We start from the raw sequence: 14,961 nt of genomic DNA, 5'->3' as shown, positions 1-14,961 counted from the left end.
CTCCAGCACAATGACCTCCAGCACAGTGACCTCCAGCACAGTGACCTCCAGCACAGTGACCTCCAGCACAATGACCTCCAGCACAATGACCTTCAGCACAATGACCTCCAGCACAGTGAACTCTAGCACAATGACCTCTAGCACAATGACCTCCAGCACAATGACCTCCAGCACAATGACCTTCAGCACAATGACCTCCAGCACAATGACCTCTAGCACAATGACCTGCAGCACAATGACCTCCAGCACAGTGACCTCCAGCACAATGACCTCCAGCACAGTGACCTCCAGCACAGTGACCTCCAGCACAATGACCTCCTGCACAGTGACCTCCTGCACAGTGACCTCCAGCACAATGACCTCCCGCACAATGACCTTCAGCACAATGACCTCCAGCACAGTGACCTCTAGCACAATGACCTCTAGCACAATGACCTTCAGCACAATGACCTCCAGCACAATGACCTCTAGCACAATGACCTTCAGCACAATGACCTCCAGCACAATGACCTCTAGCACAATGACCTGCAGCACAATGACCTCCAGCACAGTGACCTCCAGCACAATGACCTCCAGCACAGTGACCTTCAGAACAGTGACCTCCAGCACAATGACCTCCTGCACAGTGACCTCCAGCACAATGACCTCCAGCACAATGACCTCCAGCACAATGACCTTCAGCACAATGACCTCCAGCACAATGACCTCTAGCACAATGACCTTCAGCACAATGACCTCCAGCACAATGACCTCCTGCACAATGACCTCCAGCACAATGACCTCCTGCACAGTGACCTCCAGCACAATGACCTCTAGCACAATGACCTTCAGCACAATGACCTCCAGCACAATGACCTCCAGCACAATGACCTCCAGCACAATGACCTCCAGCACAGTGACCTCCAGCACAATGACCTTCAGCACAATGACCTCCAGCACAATGACCTTCAGCACAATGACCTCCAGCACAATGACCTCCTGCACAGTGACCTCAGCACAATGACCTCTAGCACAATGACCTTCAGCACAATGACCTCTAGCACAATGACCTTCAGCACAATGACCTCCAGCACAATGACCTTCAGCACAATGACCTCTAGCACAATGACCTTCAGCACAATGACCTTCAGCACAATGACCTTCAGCACAATGACCTCCAGCACAATGACCTCCTGCACAATGACCTCCAGCACAATGACCTCCTGCACAGTGACCTCCAGCACAATGACCTCTAGCACAATGACCTTCAGCACAATGACCTCCAGCACAATGACCTCCAGCACAATGACCTCCAGCACAATGACCTCCAGCACAGTGACCTCCAGCACAATGACCTTCAGCACAATGACCTCTAGCACAATGACCTTCAGCACAATGACCTCCAGCACAATGACCTCCTGCACAGTGACCTCAGCACAATGACCTCTAGCACAATGACCTTCAGCACAATGACCTCTAGCACAATGACCTTCAGCACAATGACCTCCAGCACAATGACCTTCAGCACAATGACCTCTAGCACAATGACCTTCAGCACAATGACCTTCAGCACAATGACCTTCAGCACAATGACCTCCAGCACAGTGACCTCTAGCACAATGACCTCCAGCACAATGACCTCCAGCACAGTGACCTCCAGCACAATGACCTTCAGCACAATGACCTCCAGCACAATGACCTCCAGCACAATGACCTCCAGCACAATGACCTCAAGCACAATGACCTCCAGCACAATGACCTTCAGCACAATGACCTCCAGCACAATGACCTCCTGCACAGTGACCTCCAGCACAATGACCTCCTGCACAGTGACCTCCAGCACAATGACCTTCAGCACAATGACCTCCAGCACAATGACCTTCAGCACAATGACCTCTAGTACAATGACCTTCAGCACAATGACCTCCAGCACAGTGACCTCCTGCAGTGACCTCCAGCACAATGACCTCCTGCACAGTGACCTCCAGCACAATGACCTCCAGTACAATGACCTCCAGCACAGTGACCTCCAGCACAGTGACCTCCAGCACAATGACCTCCAGCACAATGACCTTCAGCACAATGACCTCCAGCACAGTGACCTCTAGCACAATGACCTCTAGCACAATGACCTCCAGCACAATGACCTCCAGCACAATGACCTCCAGCACAGTGACCTCCAGCACAATGACCTTCAGCACAATGACCTCCAGCACAATGACCTCTAGCACAATGACCTCAAGCACAATGACCTCCAGCACAGTGACCTTCAGCACAATGACCTCCAGCACAATGATCTCCATCACAATGACCTTCAGCACAATGACCTCCAGCACAATGACCTTCAGCACAATGACCTCCAGCACAGTGACCTCCTGCAGTGACCTCCAGCACAATGACCTCCTGCACAGTGACCTCCAGCACAATGACCTCCAGCACAATGACCTCCAGCACAGTGACCTCCAGCAAAATGACCTTCAGCACAATGACCTCTAGCACAATGACCTTCAGAACAATGACCTCCAGCACAATGACCTCCTGCACAGTGACCTCCAGCACAATGACCTCTAGCACAATGACCTTCAGCACAATGACCTCCAGCACAATGACCTCCAGCACAATGACCTCCAGCACAATGACCTCTAGCACACTGACCTCCAGCACAGTGACCTCCTGCAGTGACCTCCAGCACAATGACCTCCTGCACAGTGACCTCCAGCACAATGACCTCCAGCACAATGACCTCCAGCACAGTGACCTCCAGCACAGTGACCTCCAGCACAATGACCTCCAGCACAATGACCTTCAGCACAATGACCTCTAGCACAATGACCTCAAGCACAATGACCTCCAGCACAGTGACCTTCAGCACAATGACCTCCAGCACAATGACCTCCAGCACAATGACCTTCAGCACAATGACCTCCAGCACAATGACCTCCCGCACAATGACCTTCAGCACAATGACCTCCAGCACAGTGACCTCTAGCACAGTGACCTCTAGCACAATGACCTCCAGCACAATGACCTCCTGCACAGTGACCTCCAGCACAATGACCTCCAGCACAATGACCTCTAGCACAATGACCTTCAGCACAATGACCTTCAGCACAGTGACCTTCAGCACAGTGACCTCCAGCACAGTGACCTCCAGCACAATGACCTCCAGCACAATGACCTCAAGCACAATGACCTCCAGCACAATGACCTTCAGCACAATGACCTCCAGCACAATGACCTCCTGCACAGTGACCTCCAGCACAATGACCTCCTGCACAGTGACCTCCAGCACAATGACCTACTGCACAGTGACCTCCAGCACAATGACCTCCAGCACAATGACCTCCAGCACAGTGACCTCCAGCACAGTGACCTCCAGCAAAATGACCTTCAGCACAATGACCTCCAGCACAATGACCTTCAGCACAATGACCTCTAGCACAATGACCTTCAGCACAATGACCTTCAGCACAATGACCTTCAGCACAATGACCTCCAGCACAGTGACCTCTAGCACAATGACCTCCAGCACAATGACCTCTAGCACAATGACCTTCAGCACAATGACCTTCAGCACAATGACTTTCAGCACAATGACCTCCAGCACAGTGACCTCTAGCACAATGACCTCCAGCACAATGACCTCCAGCACAGTGACCTCCAGCACAATGACCTTCAGCACAATGACCTCCAGCACAATGACCTCCAGCACAATGACCTCCAGCACAATGACCTCAAGCACAATGACCTCCAGCACAATGACCTTCAGCACAATGACCTCCAGCACAATGACCTCCTGCACAGTGACCTCCAGCACAATGACCTCCTGCACAGTGACCTCCAGCACAATGACCTTCAGCACAATGACCTCCAGCACAATGACCTTCAGCACAATGACCTCTAGTACAATGACCTTCAGCACAATGACCTCCAGCACAGTGACCTCCTGCAGTGACCTCCAGCACAATGACATCCTGCACAGTGACCTCCAGCACAATGACCTCCAGTACAATGACCTCCAGCACAGTGACCTCCAGCACAGTGACCTCCAGCACAATGACCTCCAGCACAATGACCTTCAGCACAATGACCTCCAGCACAGTGACCTCTAGCACAATGACCTCTAGCACAATGACCTCCAGCACAATGACCTCCAGCACAATGACCTCCAGCACAGTGACCTCCAGCACAATGACCTTCAGCACAATGACCTCCAGCACAATGACCTCTAGCACAATGACCTCAAGCACAATGACCTCCAGCACAGTGACCTTCAGCACAATGACCTCCAGCACAATGATCTCCATCACAATGACCTTCAGCACAATGACCTCCAGCACAATGACCTTCAGCACAATGACCTCCAGCACAGTGACCTCCTGCAGTGACCTCCAGCACAATGACCTCCTGCACAGTGACCTCCAGCACAATGACCTCCAGCACAATGACCTCCAGCACAGTGACCTCCAGCACAGTGACCTCCAGCAAAATGACCTTCAGCACAATGATCTCTAGCACAATGACCTTCAGAACAATGACCTCCAGCACAATGACCTCCTGCACAGTGACCTCCAGCACAATGACCTCTAGCACAATGACCTTCAGCACAATGACCTCCAGCACAATGACCTCCAGCACAATGACCTCCAGCACAATGACCTCTAGCACACTGACCTCCAGCACAGTGACCTCCTGCAGTGACCTCCAGCACAATGACCTCCTGCACAGTGACCTCCAGCACAATGACCTCCAGCACAATGACCTCCAGCACAGTGACCTCCAGCACAGTGACCTCCAGCACAATGACCTCCAGCACAATGACCTTCAGCACAATGAACTCTAGCACAATGACCTCAAGCACAATGACCTCCAGCACAGTGACCTTCAGCACAATGACCTCCAGCACAATGACCTCCAGCACAATGACCTTCAGCACAATGACCTCCAGCACAATGACCTCCCGCACAATGACCTTCAGCACAATGACCTCCAGCACAGTGACCTCTAGCACAGTGACCTCTAGCATAATGACCTTCAGCACAATGACCTCCAGCACAATGACCTTCAGCACAATGACCTCCAGCACAATGACCTCCAGCACAGTGACCTCCAGCACAATGACCTTTAGCACAATGACCTCTAGCACAATGACCTTCAGCACAATGACCTCCAGCACAATGACCTCCTGCACAGTGACCTCAGCACAATGACCTCTAGCACAATGACCTTCAGCACAATGACCTCCAGCACAATGACCTCTAGCACAATGACCTTCAGCACAATGACCTCCAGCACAGTGACCTTCTGCACAGTGACCTCCAGCACAATGACCTCCAGCACAATGACCTCTAGCACAATGACCTTCAGCACAATGACCTCCAGCACAATGACCTTCAGCACAATGACCTCTGGCACAATGACCTTCAGCACAATGACCTTCAGCACAATGACCTTCAGCACAATGACCTCCAGCACAGTGACCTCTAGCACAATGACCTCCAGCACAATGACCTCCAGCACAGTGACCTCCAGCACAATGACCTCCAGCACAATGACCTCCAGCACAATGACCTCAAGCACAATGACCTCCAGCACAATGACCTTCAGCACAATGACCTCCAGCACAATGACCTCCTGCACAGTGACCTCCAGCACAGTGACCTCCTGCACAGTGACCTCCAGCACAATGACCCTCAGCACAATGACTTCCAGCACAATGACCTTCAGCACAATGACCTCTAGTACAATGACCTTCAGCACAATGACCTCCAGCACAGTGACCTCCTGCAGTGACCTCCAGCACAATGACCTCCTGCACAGTGACCTCCAGCACAATGACCTCCAGTACAATGACCTCCAGCACAGTGACCTCCAGCACAGTGACCTCCAGCACAGTGACCTCCAGCACAATGAACTTCAGCACAATGACCTCCAGCACAGTGACCTCTAGCACAATGACCTCTAGCACAATGACCTCCAGCACATTGACCTCCAGCACAATGACTTCCAGAACAGTGACCTCCAGCACAATGACCTTCAGCACAATGACCTCCAGCACAATGACCTCTAGCACAATGACCTCAAGCACAATGACCTCCAGCACAGTGACCTTCAGCACAATGACCTCCAGCACAATGATCTCCATCACAATGACCTTCAGCACAATGACCTCCAGCACAATGACCTCTAGCACAATGACCTGCAGCACAATGACCTCCAGCACAGTGACCTCCAGCACAATGACCTCCAGCACAGTGACCTTCAGCTCAGTGACCTCCAGCACAGTGACCTCCTGCACAGTGACCTCCAGCACAATGACCTCCAGCACAATGACCTCCAGCACAATGACCTTCAGCACAATGACCTCCAGCACAATGACCTCTAGCACAATGACCTTCAGCACAATGACCTCCAGCACAATGACCTTCAGCAAAGTGACCTCCAGCACAATGACCTCCAGCACAGTGACCTTCAGCTCAGTGACCTCCAGCACAATGACCTTCAGCACAATGACCTCTAGCACAATGACCTTCAGCACAATGACCTCCAGCACAATGACCTCCTGCACAGTGACCTCCAGCACAGTGACCTCCTGCACAGTGACCTCCAGCACAATGACCTCCAGCACAATGACCTCTAGCACAATGACCTTCAGCACAATGACCTCCAGCACAATGACCTCTAGCACAATGACCTTCAGCACAATGACCTCCAGCACAATGACCTTCAGCACAATGACCTCTAGCACAATGACCTTCAGCACAATGACCTCTAGCACAATGACCTTCAGCACAATGACCTCCAGCACAATGACCTTCAGCACAATGACCTCTAGCACAATGACCTTCAGCACAATGACCTCCAGCACAATGACCTCCTGCACAGTGACCTCCAGCACAGTGACCTCCTGCACAGTGACCTCCAGCACAATGACCTCCAGCACAATGACCTCCAGCACAATGACCTCCAGCACAGTGACCTCCAGCACAATGACCTTCAGCACAATGACCTCTAGCACAATGACCTTCAGCACAATGACCTCCAGCACAGTGACCTCCTGCACAGTGACCTCCAGCACAATGACCTCTAGCACAATGACCTTCAGCACAATGACCTTCAGCACAATGACCTCCAGCACAATGACCTCCTGCACAGTGACCTCCAGCACAATGACCTCCAGCACAATGACCTCTAGCACAATGACCTTCAGCACAATGACCTTCAGCACAATGACCTCTAGCACAATGACCTCCAGCACAATGACCTCCAGCACAATGACCTTCAGCACAATGACCTCTAGTACAATGATCTTCAGCACAATGATCTCCAGAACAGTGACCTCCTGCAGTGACCTCCAGCACAATGACCTCCTGCACAGTGACCTCCAGCACAATGACCTCCAGCACAATGACCTCCAGCACAGTGACCTCCAGCACAATGACCTTCAGCACAATGACCTTCAGCACAATGACCTCCAGCACAGTGATCTCTAGCACAATGACCTCCAGCACAATGACCTCCAGCACAATGACCTCCAGCACAATGACCTCCAGCACAGTGACCTCCAGCACAATGACCTTCAGCACAATGAACTCCAGCACAATGACCTCCAGCACAATGACCTCAAGCACAATAACCTCCAGCACAATGACCTCCAGCACAATGACCTCCAGCACAATGACCTCCAGCACAATGACCTTCAGCACAATGACCTCCAGCACAATGACCTCTAGCACAATGACCTGCAGCACAATGACCTCCAGCACAGTGACCTTCAGCACAATGACCTCCAGCACAGTGACCTTCAGCACAGTGACCTCCAGCACAATGACCTCCTGCACAGTGACCTCCAGCACAATGACCTCCAGCACAAGGACCTCCAGCACAATGACCTCCAGCACAATGACCTCCAGCACAATGACCTCTAGCACAATGACCTGCAGCACAATGACCTCCAGCACAGTGACCTCCAGCACAATGACCTCCAGCACAATGACCTCCAGCACAATGACCTTCAGCACATTGACCTCCAGCACAATGACCTCTAGCACAATGACCTGCAGCACAATGACCTGCAGCACAATGACCTCCAGCACAGTGACCTCCAGCACAATGACCTCCAGCACAATGACCTCCAGCACAATGACCTCCAGCACAATGACCTTCAGCACATTGACCTCCAGCACAATGACCTCTAGCACAATGACCTGCAGCACAATGACCTCCAGCACAGTGACCTCCAGCACAATGACCTCCAGCACAGTGACCTTCAGCTCAGTGACCTCCAGCACAGTGACCTCCTGCACAGTGACCTCCAGCACAATGACCTCCAGCACAATGACCTCCAGCACAATGACCTTCAGCACAATGACCTCCAGCACAATGACCTCTAGCACAATGACCTTCAGCACAATGACCTCCAGCACAATGACCTTCAGCACAGTGACCTCCAGCACAATGACCTCCAGCACAGTGACCTTCAGCTCAGTGACCTCCAGCACAGTGACCTCCTGCACAGTGACCTCCAGCACAATGACCTCCAGCACAATGACCTCCAGCACAATGACCTTCAGCACAATGACCTCCAGCACAATGACCTCTAGCACAATGACCTTCAGCACAATGACCTCCAGCACAATGACCTTCAGCACAATGACCTCTAGCACAATGACCTTCAGCACAATGACCTCCATCACAATGACCTCCTGCACAGTGACCTCCAGCACAGTGACCTCCTGCACAGTGACCTCCAGCACAATGACCTCCAGCACAATGACCTCCAGCACAATGACCTCCAGCACAGTGACCTCCAGCACAATGACCTTCAGCACAATGACCTCTAGCACAATGACCTTCAGCACAATGACCTCCAGCACAGTGACCTCCAGCACAATGACCTCTAGCACAATGACTTTCAGCACAATGACCTTCAGCACAATGACCTCCAGCACAATGACCTCCTGCACAGTGACCTCCAGCACAATGACCTCCAGCACAATGACCTCTAGCACAATGACCTTCAGCACAATGACCTTCAGCACAATGACCTCTAGCACAATGACCTCCAGCACAATGACCTCCAGCACAATGACCTTCAGCACAATGACCTCTAGTACATTGATCTTCAGCACAATGACCTCCAGAACAGTGACCTCCTGCAGTGACCTCCAGCACAATGACCTCCTGCACAGTGACCTCCAGCACAATGACCTCCAGCACAATGACCTCCAGCACAGTGACCTCCAGCACAGTGACCTCCAGCACAATGACCTTCAGCACAATGACCTTCAGCACAATGACCTCCAGCACAGTGATCTCTAGCACAATGACCTCCAGCACAATGACCTCCAGCACAATGACCTCCAGCACAATGACCTCCAGCACAGTGACCTCCAGCACAATGACCTTCAGCACAATGACCTCCAGCACAATGACCTCCAGCACAATGACCTCAAGCACAATAACCTCCAGAACAATGACCTTCAGCACAATGACCTCCAGCACAATGACCTCCAGCACAATGACCTTCAGCACAATGACCTCCAGCACAATGACCTCTAGCACAATGACCTGCAGCACAATGACCTCCAGCACAGTGACCTTCAGCACAATGACCTCCAGCACAGTGACCTCCAGCACTGTGACCTCCAGCACAATGACCTCCTGCACAGTGACCTCCAGCACAATGACCTCCAGCACAAGGACCTCCAGCACAATGACCTCCAGCACAATGACCTCCAGCACAATGACCTCTAGCACAATGACCTGCAGCACAATGACCTCCAGCACAGTGACCTCCAGCACAATGACCTCCAGCACAATGACCTCCAGCACAATGACCTCCAGCACAATGACCTTCAGCACATTGACCTCCAGCACAATGACCTCTATTACAATGACCTGCAGCACAATGACCTCCAGCACAGTGACCTCCAGCACAATGACCTCCAGTACAGTGACCTTCAGCTCAGTGACCTCCAGCACAGTGACCTCCTGCACAGTGACCTCCAGCACAGTGACCTCCAGCACAATGACCTCCAGCACAATGACCTTCAGCACAATGACCTCCAGCACAATGACCTCTAGCACAATGACCTTCAGCAAAATGACCTCCAGCACAATGACCTTCAGCACAATGACCTCTAGCACAATGACCGTCAGCACAATGACCTCCAGCACAATGACCTCCTGCACAGTGACCTCCAGCACAGTGACCTCCTGCACAGTGACCTCCAGCACAATGACCTCCAGCACAATGACCTTCAGTACAATGACCTCCATTACAATGACCTCTAGCACAATGACCTTCAGCACAATGACCTCCAGAACAATGACCTCCTGCACAGTGACCTCCAGCACAATGACCTCCAGCACAATGACCTCCAGCACAGTGACCTCCAGCACAATGACCTTCAGCACAATGACCTCCAGCACAATGACCTCCAGCACAATGACCTCCAGCACACTGACCTCAAGCACAATGACCTCCAGCACAATGACCTTCAGCACAATGACCTCCAGCACAATGACCTCCAGCACAATGACCTTCAGCACAATGACCTCCAGCACAATGACCTCTAGCACAATGACCTGCAGCACAATGACCTCCAGCACAGTGACCTCCAGCACAATGACCTCCAGCACAGTGACCTTCAGCACAGTGACCTCCAGCACAGTGACCTCCTGCACAGTGACCTCCAGCACAGTGACCTCCAGCACAATGACCTCCAGCACAATGACCTTCAGCACAATGACCTCCAGCACAATGACCTCTAGCACAATGACCTGCAGCACAATGACCTCCAGCACAGTGACCTCCAGCACAATGACCTCCAGCACAATGACCTCTAGCACAATGACCTCCAGCACAATGACCTCGGTTTGTTCAGGGTTAAGAAGCAGATCATTAAGTGTCCTTCAGGTTTTAACATCCTTTACACGAGCTCTAAGTCTGTCTGATCATGTGACCTGATCATGTGACCTGATCATGTGACCTGATCATGTGACCCGATCATGTGACCCGATCATGTGACCCGATCATGTGACCCGATCATGTGACCCGATCATGTGACCTGACGGCAGCACGTAAAGAGGAAAGAGGCTCTGGACAATGACTGGAAAACCTCACATAAGTGATTGTCCTGTAGGGGGCGACAAAGGGCAGGTCTGTAGTTTAACAATAGGTCGGGATCGAGATGAGTCTTTTTCAGAAGAGGTTTAATGACGTCATGTTTGAAGGACGTGGAACATAAACACTTTCTACTGAAGTATTTATTATATTAAGAATAGAGTCTACTTCAGGGTTTGTGTGTTGTGTGTTGTGTGTTGTGTGTTGTGTGTTGTGTGTTGCGTGTTGTATGTTGTGTGTTGTGTGTTGTGTGTTGTGTCTTGTGTGTTGTATGTTGTATGTTGTGTGTTCAGGAGGTGTGTGAGATGGTGGAGCGACATCGAGCTCAGAACGAGGCGTGGCTTCGAGCGCGAGCCGAAGAGAACGACCGCGAGAGGAGAGAACTCAGCCGAGTGCGGGTAAAAACCAGAGAGCAGGGGGCGACACAGAGCGTCCCGCGGGGGGCGACACAGACACAGAGCGTCCTGCAGGGGGCGACACAGAGCGTCCCGCGGGGGGCGACACAGACACAGAGCGTCCTGCAGGGGGCGACACAGAGCGTCCCACGGGGGGCGACACAGACACAGAGCGTCCTGCAGGGGGCGACACAGACACAGAGCAGCTTCATGATAAACTCTTGTCTTTCAGGAGGAGGTGGTGCTGGAGCAGCAGCAGCTGAAGGAGCAGCAGGATTCTGTGCAGAAGCGCTCTGAGCATCTGCTCAGCATCATGCAGCAGTTTAAAGGGATGTGAGCTCCAAATAAAACTCTTTAAACTTTTAACAGTAAGAATGGTCTGTTCAATTTACACAATCACATTTTCCTTTCCCGGGTTAGAGCCTCTGCTCCTTTAGCCCAGGTTAGAGCCTCTGCTCCTTTAGCCCGGGTTAGAGCCTCTGCTCCTTTAGCCCGGGTTAGAGCCTCTGCTCCTGGTTCAAGGTTCAATGTAACTTTATTTAAACCTGTCGAGTGAATATGTCGGTGTAATCCCTCATTCGTCCAGGCGTGTTCCATAGTAGAACTGTGTGAAGTGATAGACTGTTTACAAAGGCTGGAAAAAGAGGAAGCGATAGACCGGCCTCTGTGTTACAGACTGTATCCTGGGGAAGCCATGGCTTGCATTTATGGCCTTCCAAAAATACACAAAAAGGAGGTTCCACTCAGACCCATAGTGTGCAGCACAGATTCCATCACTTACAATGTGGCCAAGCATTTAACAACTATATTGGCTCCGCTTGTGGGGAATTCGGTACATCATGTGGAAAACACGCACAACTTTGTGGATAAAGTGAAACATCTCCAACTGGACCCAGATGACCTCATGGTTTCATATGATGTGGTGTCCCTGTTCACCTGCATCTGACCTCTGACCTCTGATGCAGTAGCAGCAGTGAGGATCAGTCTGCAGGAAGACACCACCTACAGGAAAGGACCAAACTGACACCTGAACACATATGTAAACTGTTGGACATCTGTCTGAACACCACTTACTTTCAATTCCGGGGACAATTTTACAGACAGATTCATGGCTGTGCCATGGGCTCGCCCGTCTCTCCCATAGTGGCCAACCTGTACATGGAGCACTTTGAGAAGAAGGCACTGTCCTCATTCTCAGGCTCCGCCCCAAAACTGTGGCTCCGCTATGTCGATGATACTTTTGTAACAATCAAGAAACAAGAGCTGGAAACCTTCTCTGATCACATCAATGCTGTGGACCCACATATCAGGTTTACAAGAGAAGACGCTAAGGAGAATCGCTTGGCCTTTCTTGATTGTTCCACGATCAGAGGACGGGAAACTCCAAATAGAAGTTTATAGGAAACCTACACACACGGACCAGTATCTGCTCTTTGGTTCCAACCACCCACTACAGCACAAGCTGGGTGTGATCAGAACCTTACAACACAGAGCTCAAGGTGTGCCCACCAGCTCAGAGGGCAAGAAGAAAGAGGAAAAACATGTCCGAAATGCCCTCTCAGCCTGTGGTTACCCCGCTTGGGCTCTCAACAGAGTGAAGAGAACCAAGAAGCAGGACAAAAGGGAAACTGAACAGAGAAGGAAGGGTGTTTCTATCCCTTATGTGTCTGGCCTGTCGGAAAAACTGCAGAGAATTTTTAGACAACACGAAGTCCCTGTTTATTTTAAACCAGGAAACACTTTAAGACAAAAACTGGTTCACCCTAAGGACAAGTTGTCGACTCAAAAACAGAGCAATGTAGTTTATTCGATCCAATGCAGTGAAGAAAGCTGTAAAGAACGTTACATAGGTGAGACGAAACAGCCTCTACACAAGAGGCTTTATCAGCACAGAAGAAATACTAGTTCAGGACCACAGAGTGCCGTGCATCTCCATCTTGAAGCCTCTAATCACTCGTTTGAAGACGGTGAGGTGAAGGTTTTAAGCAGGAGAAAAGATGGTTTGAAAGAGGAGTCAAGGAAGCTATTTTTGTTAAAAAAGAAAGACCTTCTTTAAACAGAAATGGAGGGCTAAGATTCAATCTTCCTGGTATCTATAATGGTATACTGAACCCCTGGAAAGGTAGAGGACCAGGACCAGGACATTTAGATGCTAATCAGGTCCTCAGGGTGGTTGAGCCAGGGTCTCACAAAGACAAAGAGGATTCTAATAGCCCATTAAAATTCTGAATAGGCTCGGTAGATACAAGGGGGAGTTTCTGTTGAAACAAACAACTCTTTCTACTTCAGGAAGGCTCCTCCCAATGGGCGGGTCTTACCACAGAACAGTATTAATATCGGAGTTCTCGACCTAAATTCTGTTATTGACAATGACTTTTGGATGAAGTCGAAACGTCTATTTTTTCAAACTGAGTCCAGATGAAACAACTGAAGCTTTTTCTACTGTCGAGTGAAAACAAACTTTCCAAACAAATAAGACAAAATGTAACTGAGGTTTGACCTGGTTTAGACCTGGTTTAGTCCTGGTTTAGTCCTGGTTTAGTCAAGGTTTAGACCTGGTTTAGTCCTGGTTTAGTCCTGGTTTAGTCCTGGTTTAGTCCTGGTTTAGACCTGGTTTAGTCCTGGTTTAGTCCTGGTTTAGTCCTGGTTTAGTCCTGGTTTAGTCAAGGTTTAGACCTGGTTTAGACCTGGTTTAGTCCTGGTTTAGTCCTGGTTTAGACCTGGTTTAGTCAAGGTTTAGACCTGGTTTAGACCTGGTTTAGTCCTGGTTTAGTCCTGGTTTAGACCTGGTTTAGTCCTGGTTTAGTCCTGGTTTAGACCTGGTTTAGTCCTGGTTTAGTCCAGGTTTAGTCCAGGTTTAGACCTGGTTTAGTCCAGGTTTAGTCCTGGTTTAGTCCAGGTTTGGATCCGGTTACCTTCTGGTCTGCACGTGGCTCTGTCCTGTAGCTATGGAAACATGTAACAGGAAGTGTTCAACTGCTGCCGTCGCCATAGAAACATGTAAACAAATGAAAGTAACAGGCACAGCAAAAGTGTGAAAGAAGACACACAGAGAAGGAGACGAGGAGAGGAGACAAGGACACAAGGAGAGAGGAGACGAGGAGAGAGGAGACGAGGAGAGAGGAGACGAGGAGAGAAGAAGACGAGGAGACGAGGAGGCGAGGAGAGAGGAGACGAGGAGGCGAGGAGAGAGGAGGCGAGGAGAGAGGAGACGAGGAGACGAGGAGACGAGGAGAGAGGAGACGAGGAGACATGAGTGAGGGACCTGAGGAGCGACGTCAGACCCAGGACCAGGTCTGGATCTGGAGAAGACTAAAGCTTAAATCCTGTGAACATTTGTCTGTTGCCATGGTGATTGTTTTACATCTGAAGTTTGACCTTTTCTACATGAGAAATTATTACAGGAATAAATCATGAGGTTTAAAGGATTTTCACTTCAGTTTAGAAAACATGTGACAC

The 14,961-nt window shown here is 50.7% G+C and overlaps 1 protein-coding gene across 1 annotated transcript in view; it reads left to right on the top strand.

Moving 5' to 3' along the window:
* The window catches only part of LOC140367688 (uncharacterized), a 57,041-nt gene extending 45,184 nt beyond the window's left edge, over positions 1–11,857 (top strand). Inside the window, exons 17-18 of the mRNA XM_072454274.1 lie at positions 11,401–11,505; positions 11,735–11,857. Of these exons, the coding sequence (XP_072310375.1) occupies positions 11,401–11,505; positions 11,735–11,839 (210 nt within the window). The 3' untranslated portion in view covers positions 11,840–11,857. The remainder of the gene's footprint in view (positions 1–11,400; positions 11,506–11,734) is intronic.
* The last annotated feature ends 3,104 nt before the right edge of the window (positions 11,858–14,961 follow it).

This window comes from Eucyclogobius newberryi, unplaced genomic scaffold, assembly GCF_026437365.1.
Source record: "Eucyclogobius newberryi isolate DKJ021-1_F unplaced genomic scaffold, fEucNew1.0.hap1 SCAF_2, whole genome shotgun sequence".
Classification (NCBI taxonomy): Eukaryota; Metazoa; Chordata; class Actinopteri; order Gobiiformes; family Gobiidae; genus Eucyclogobius; species Eucyclogobius newberryi.
Note: the sequence above shows the minus strand (reverse complement) of the source record. Positions and strands in the feature narration are given on the sequence as shown.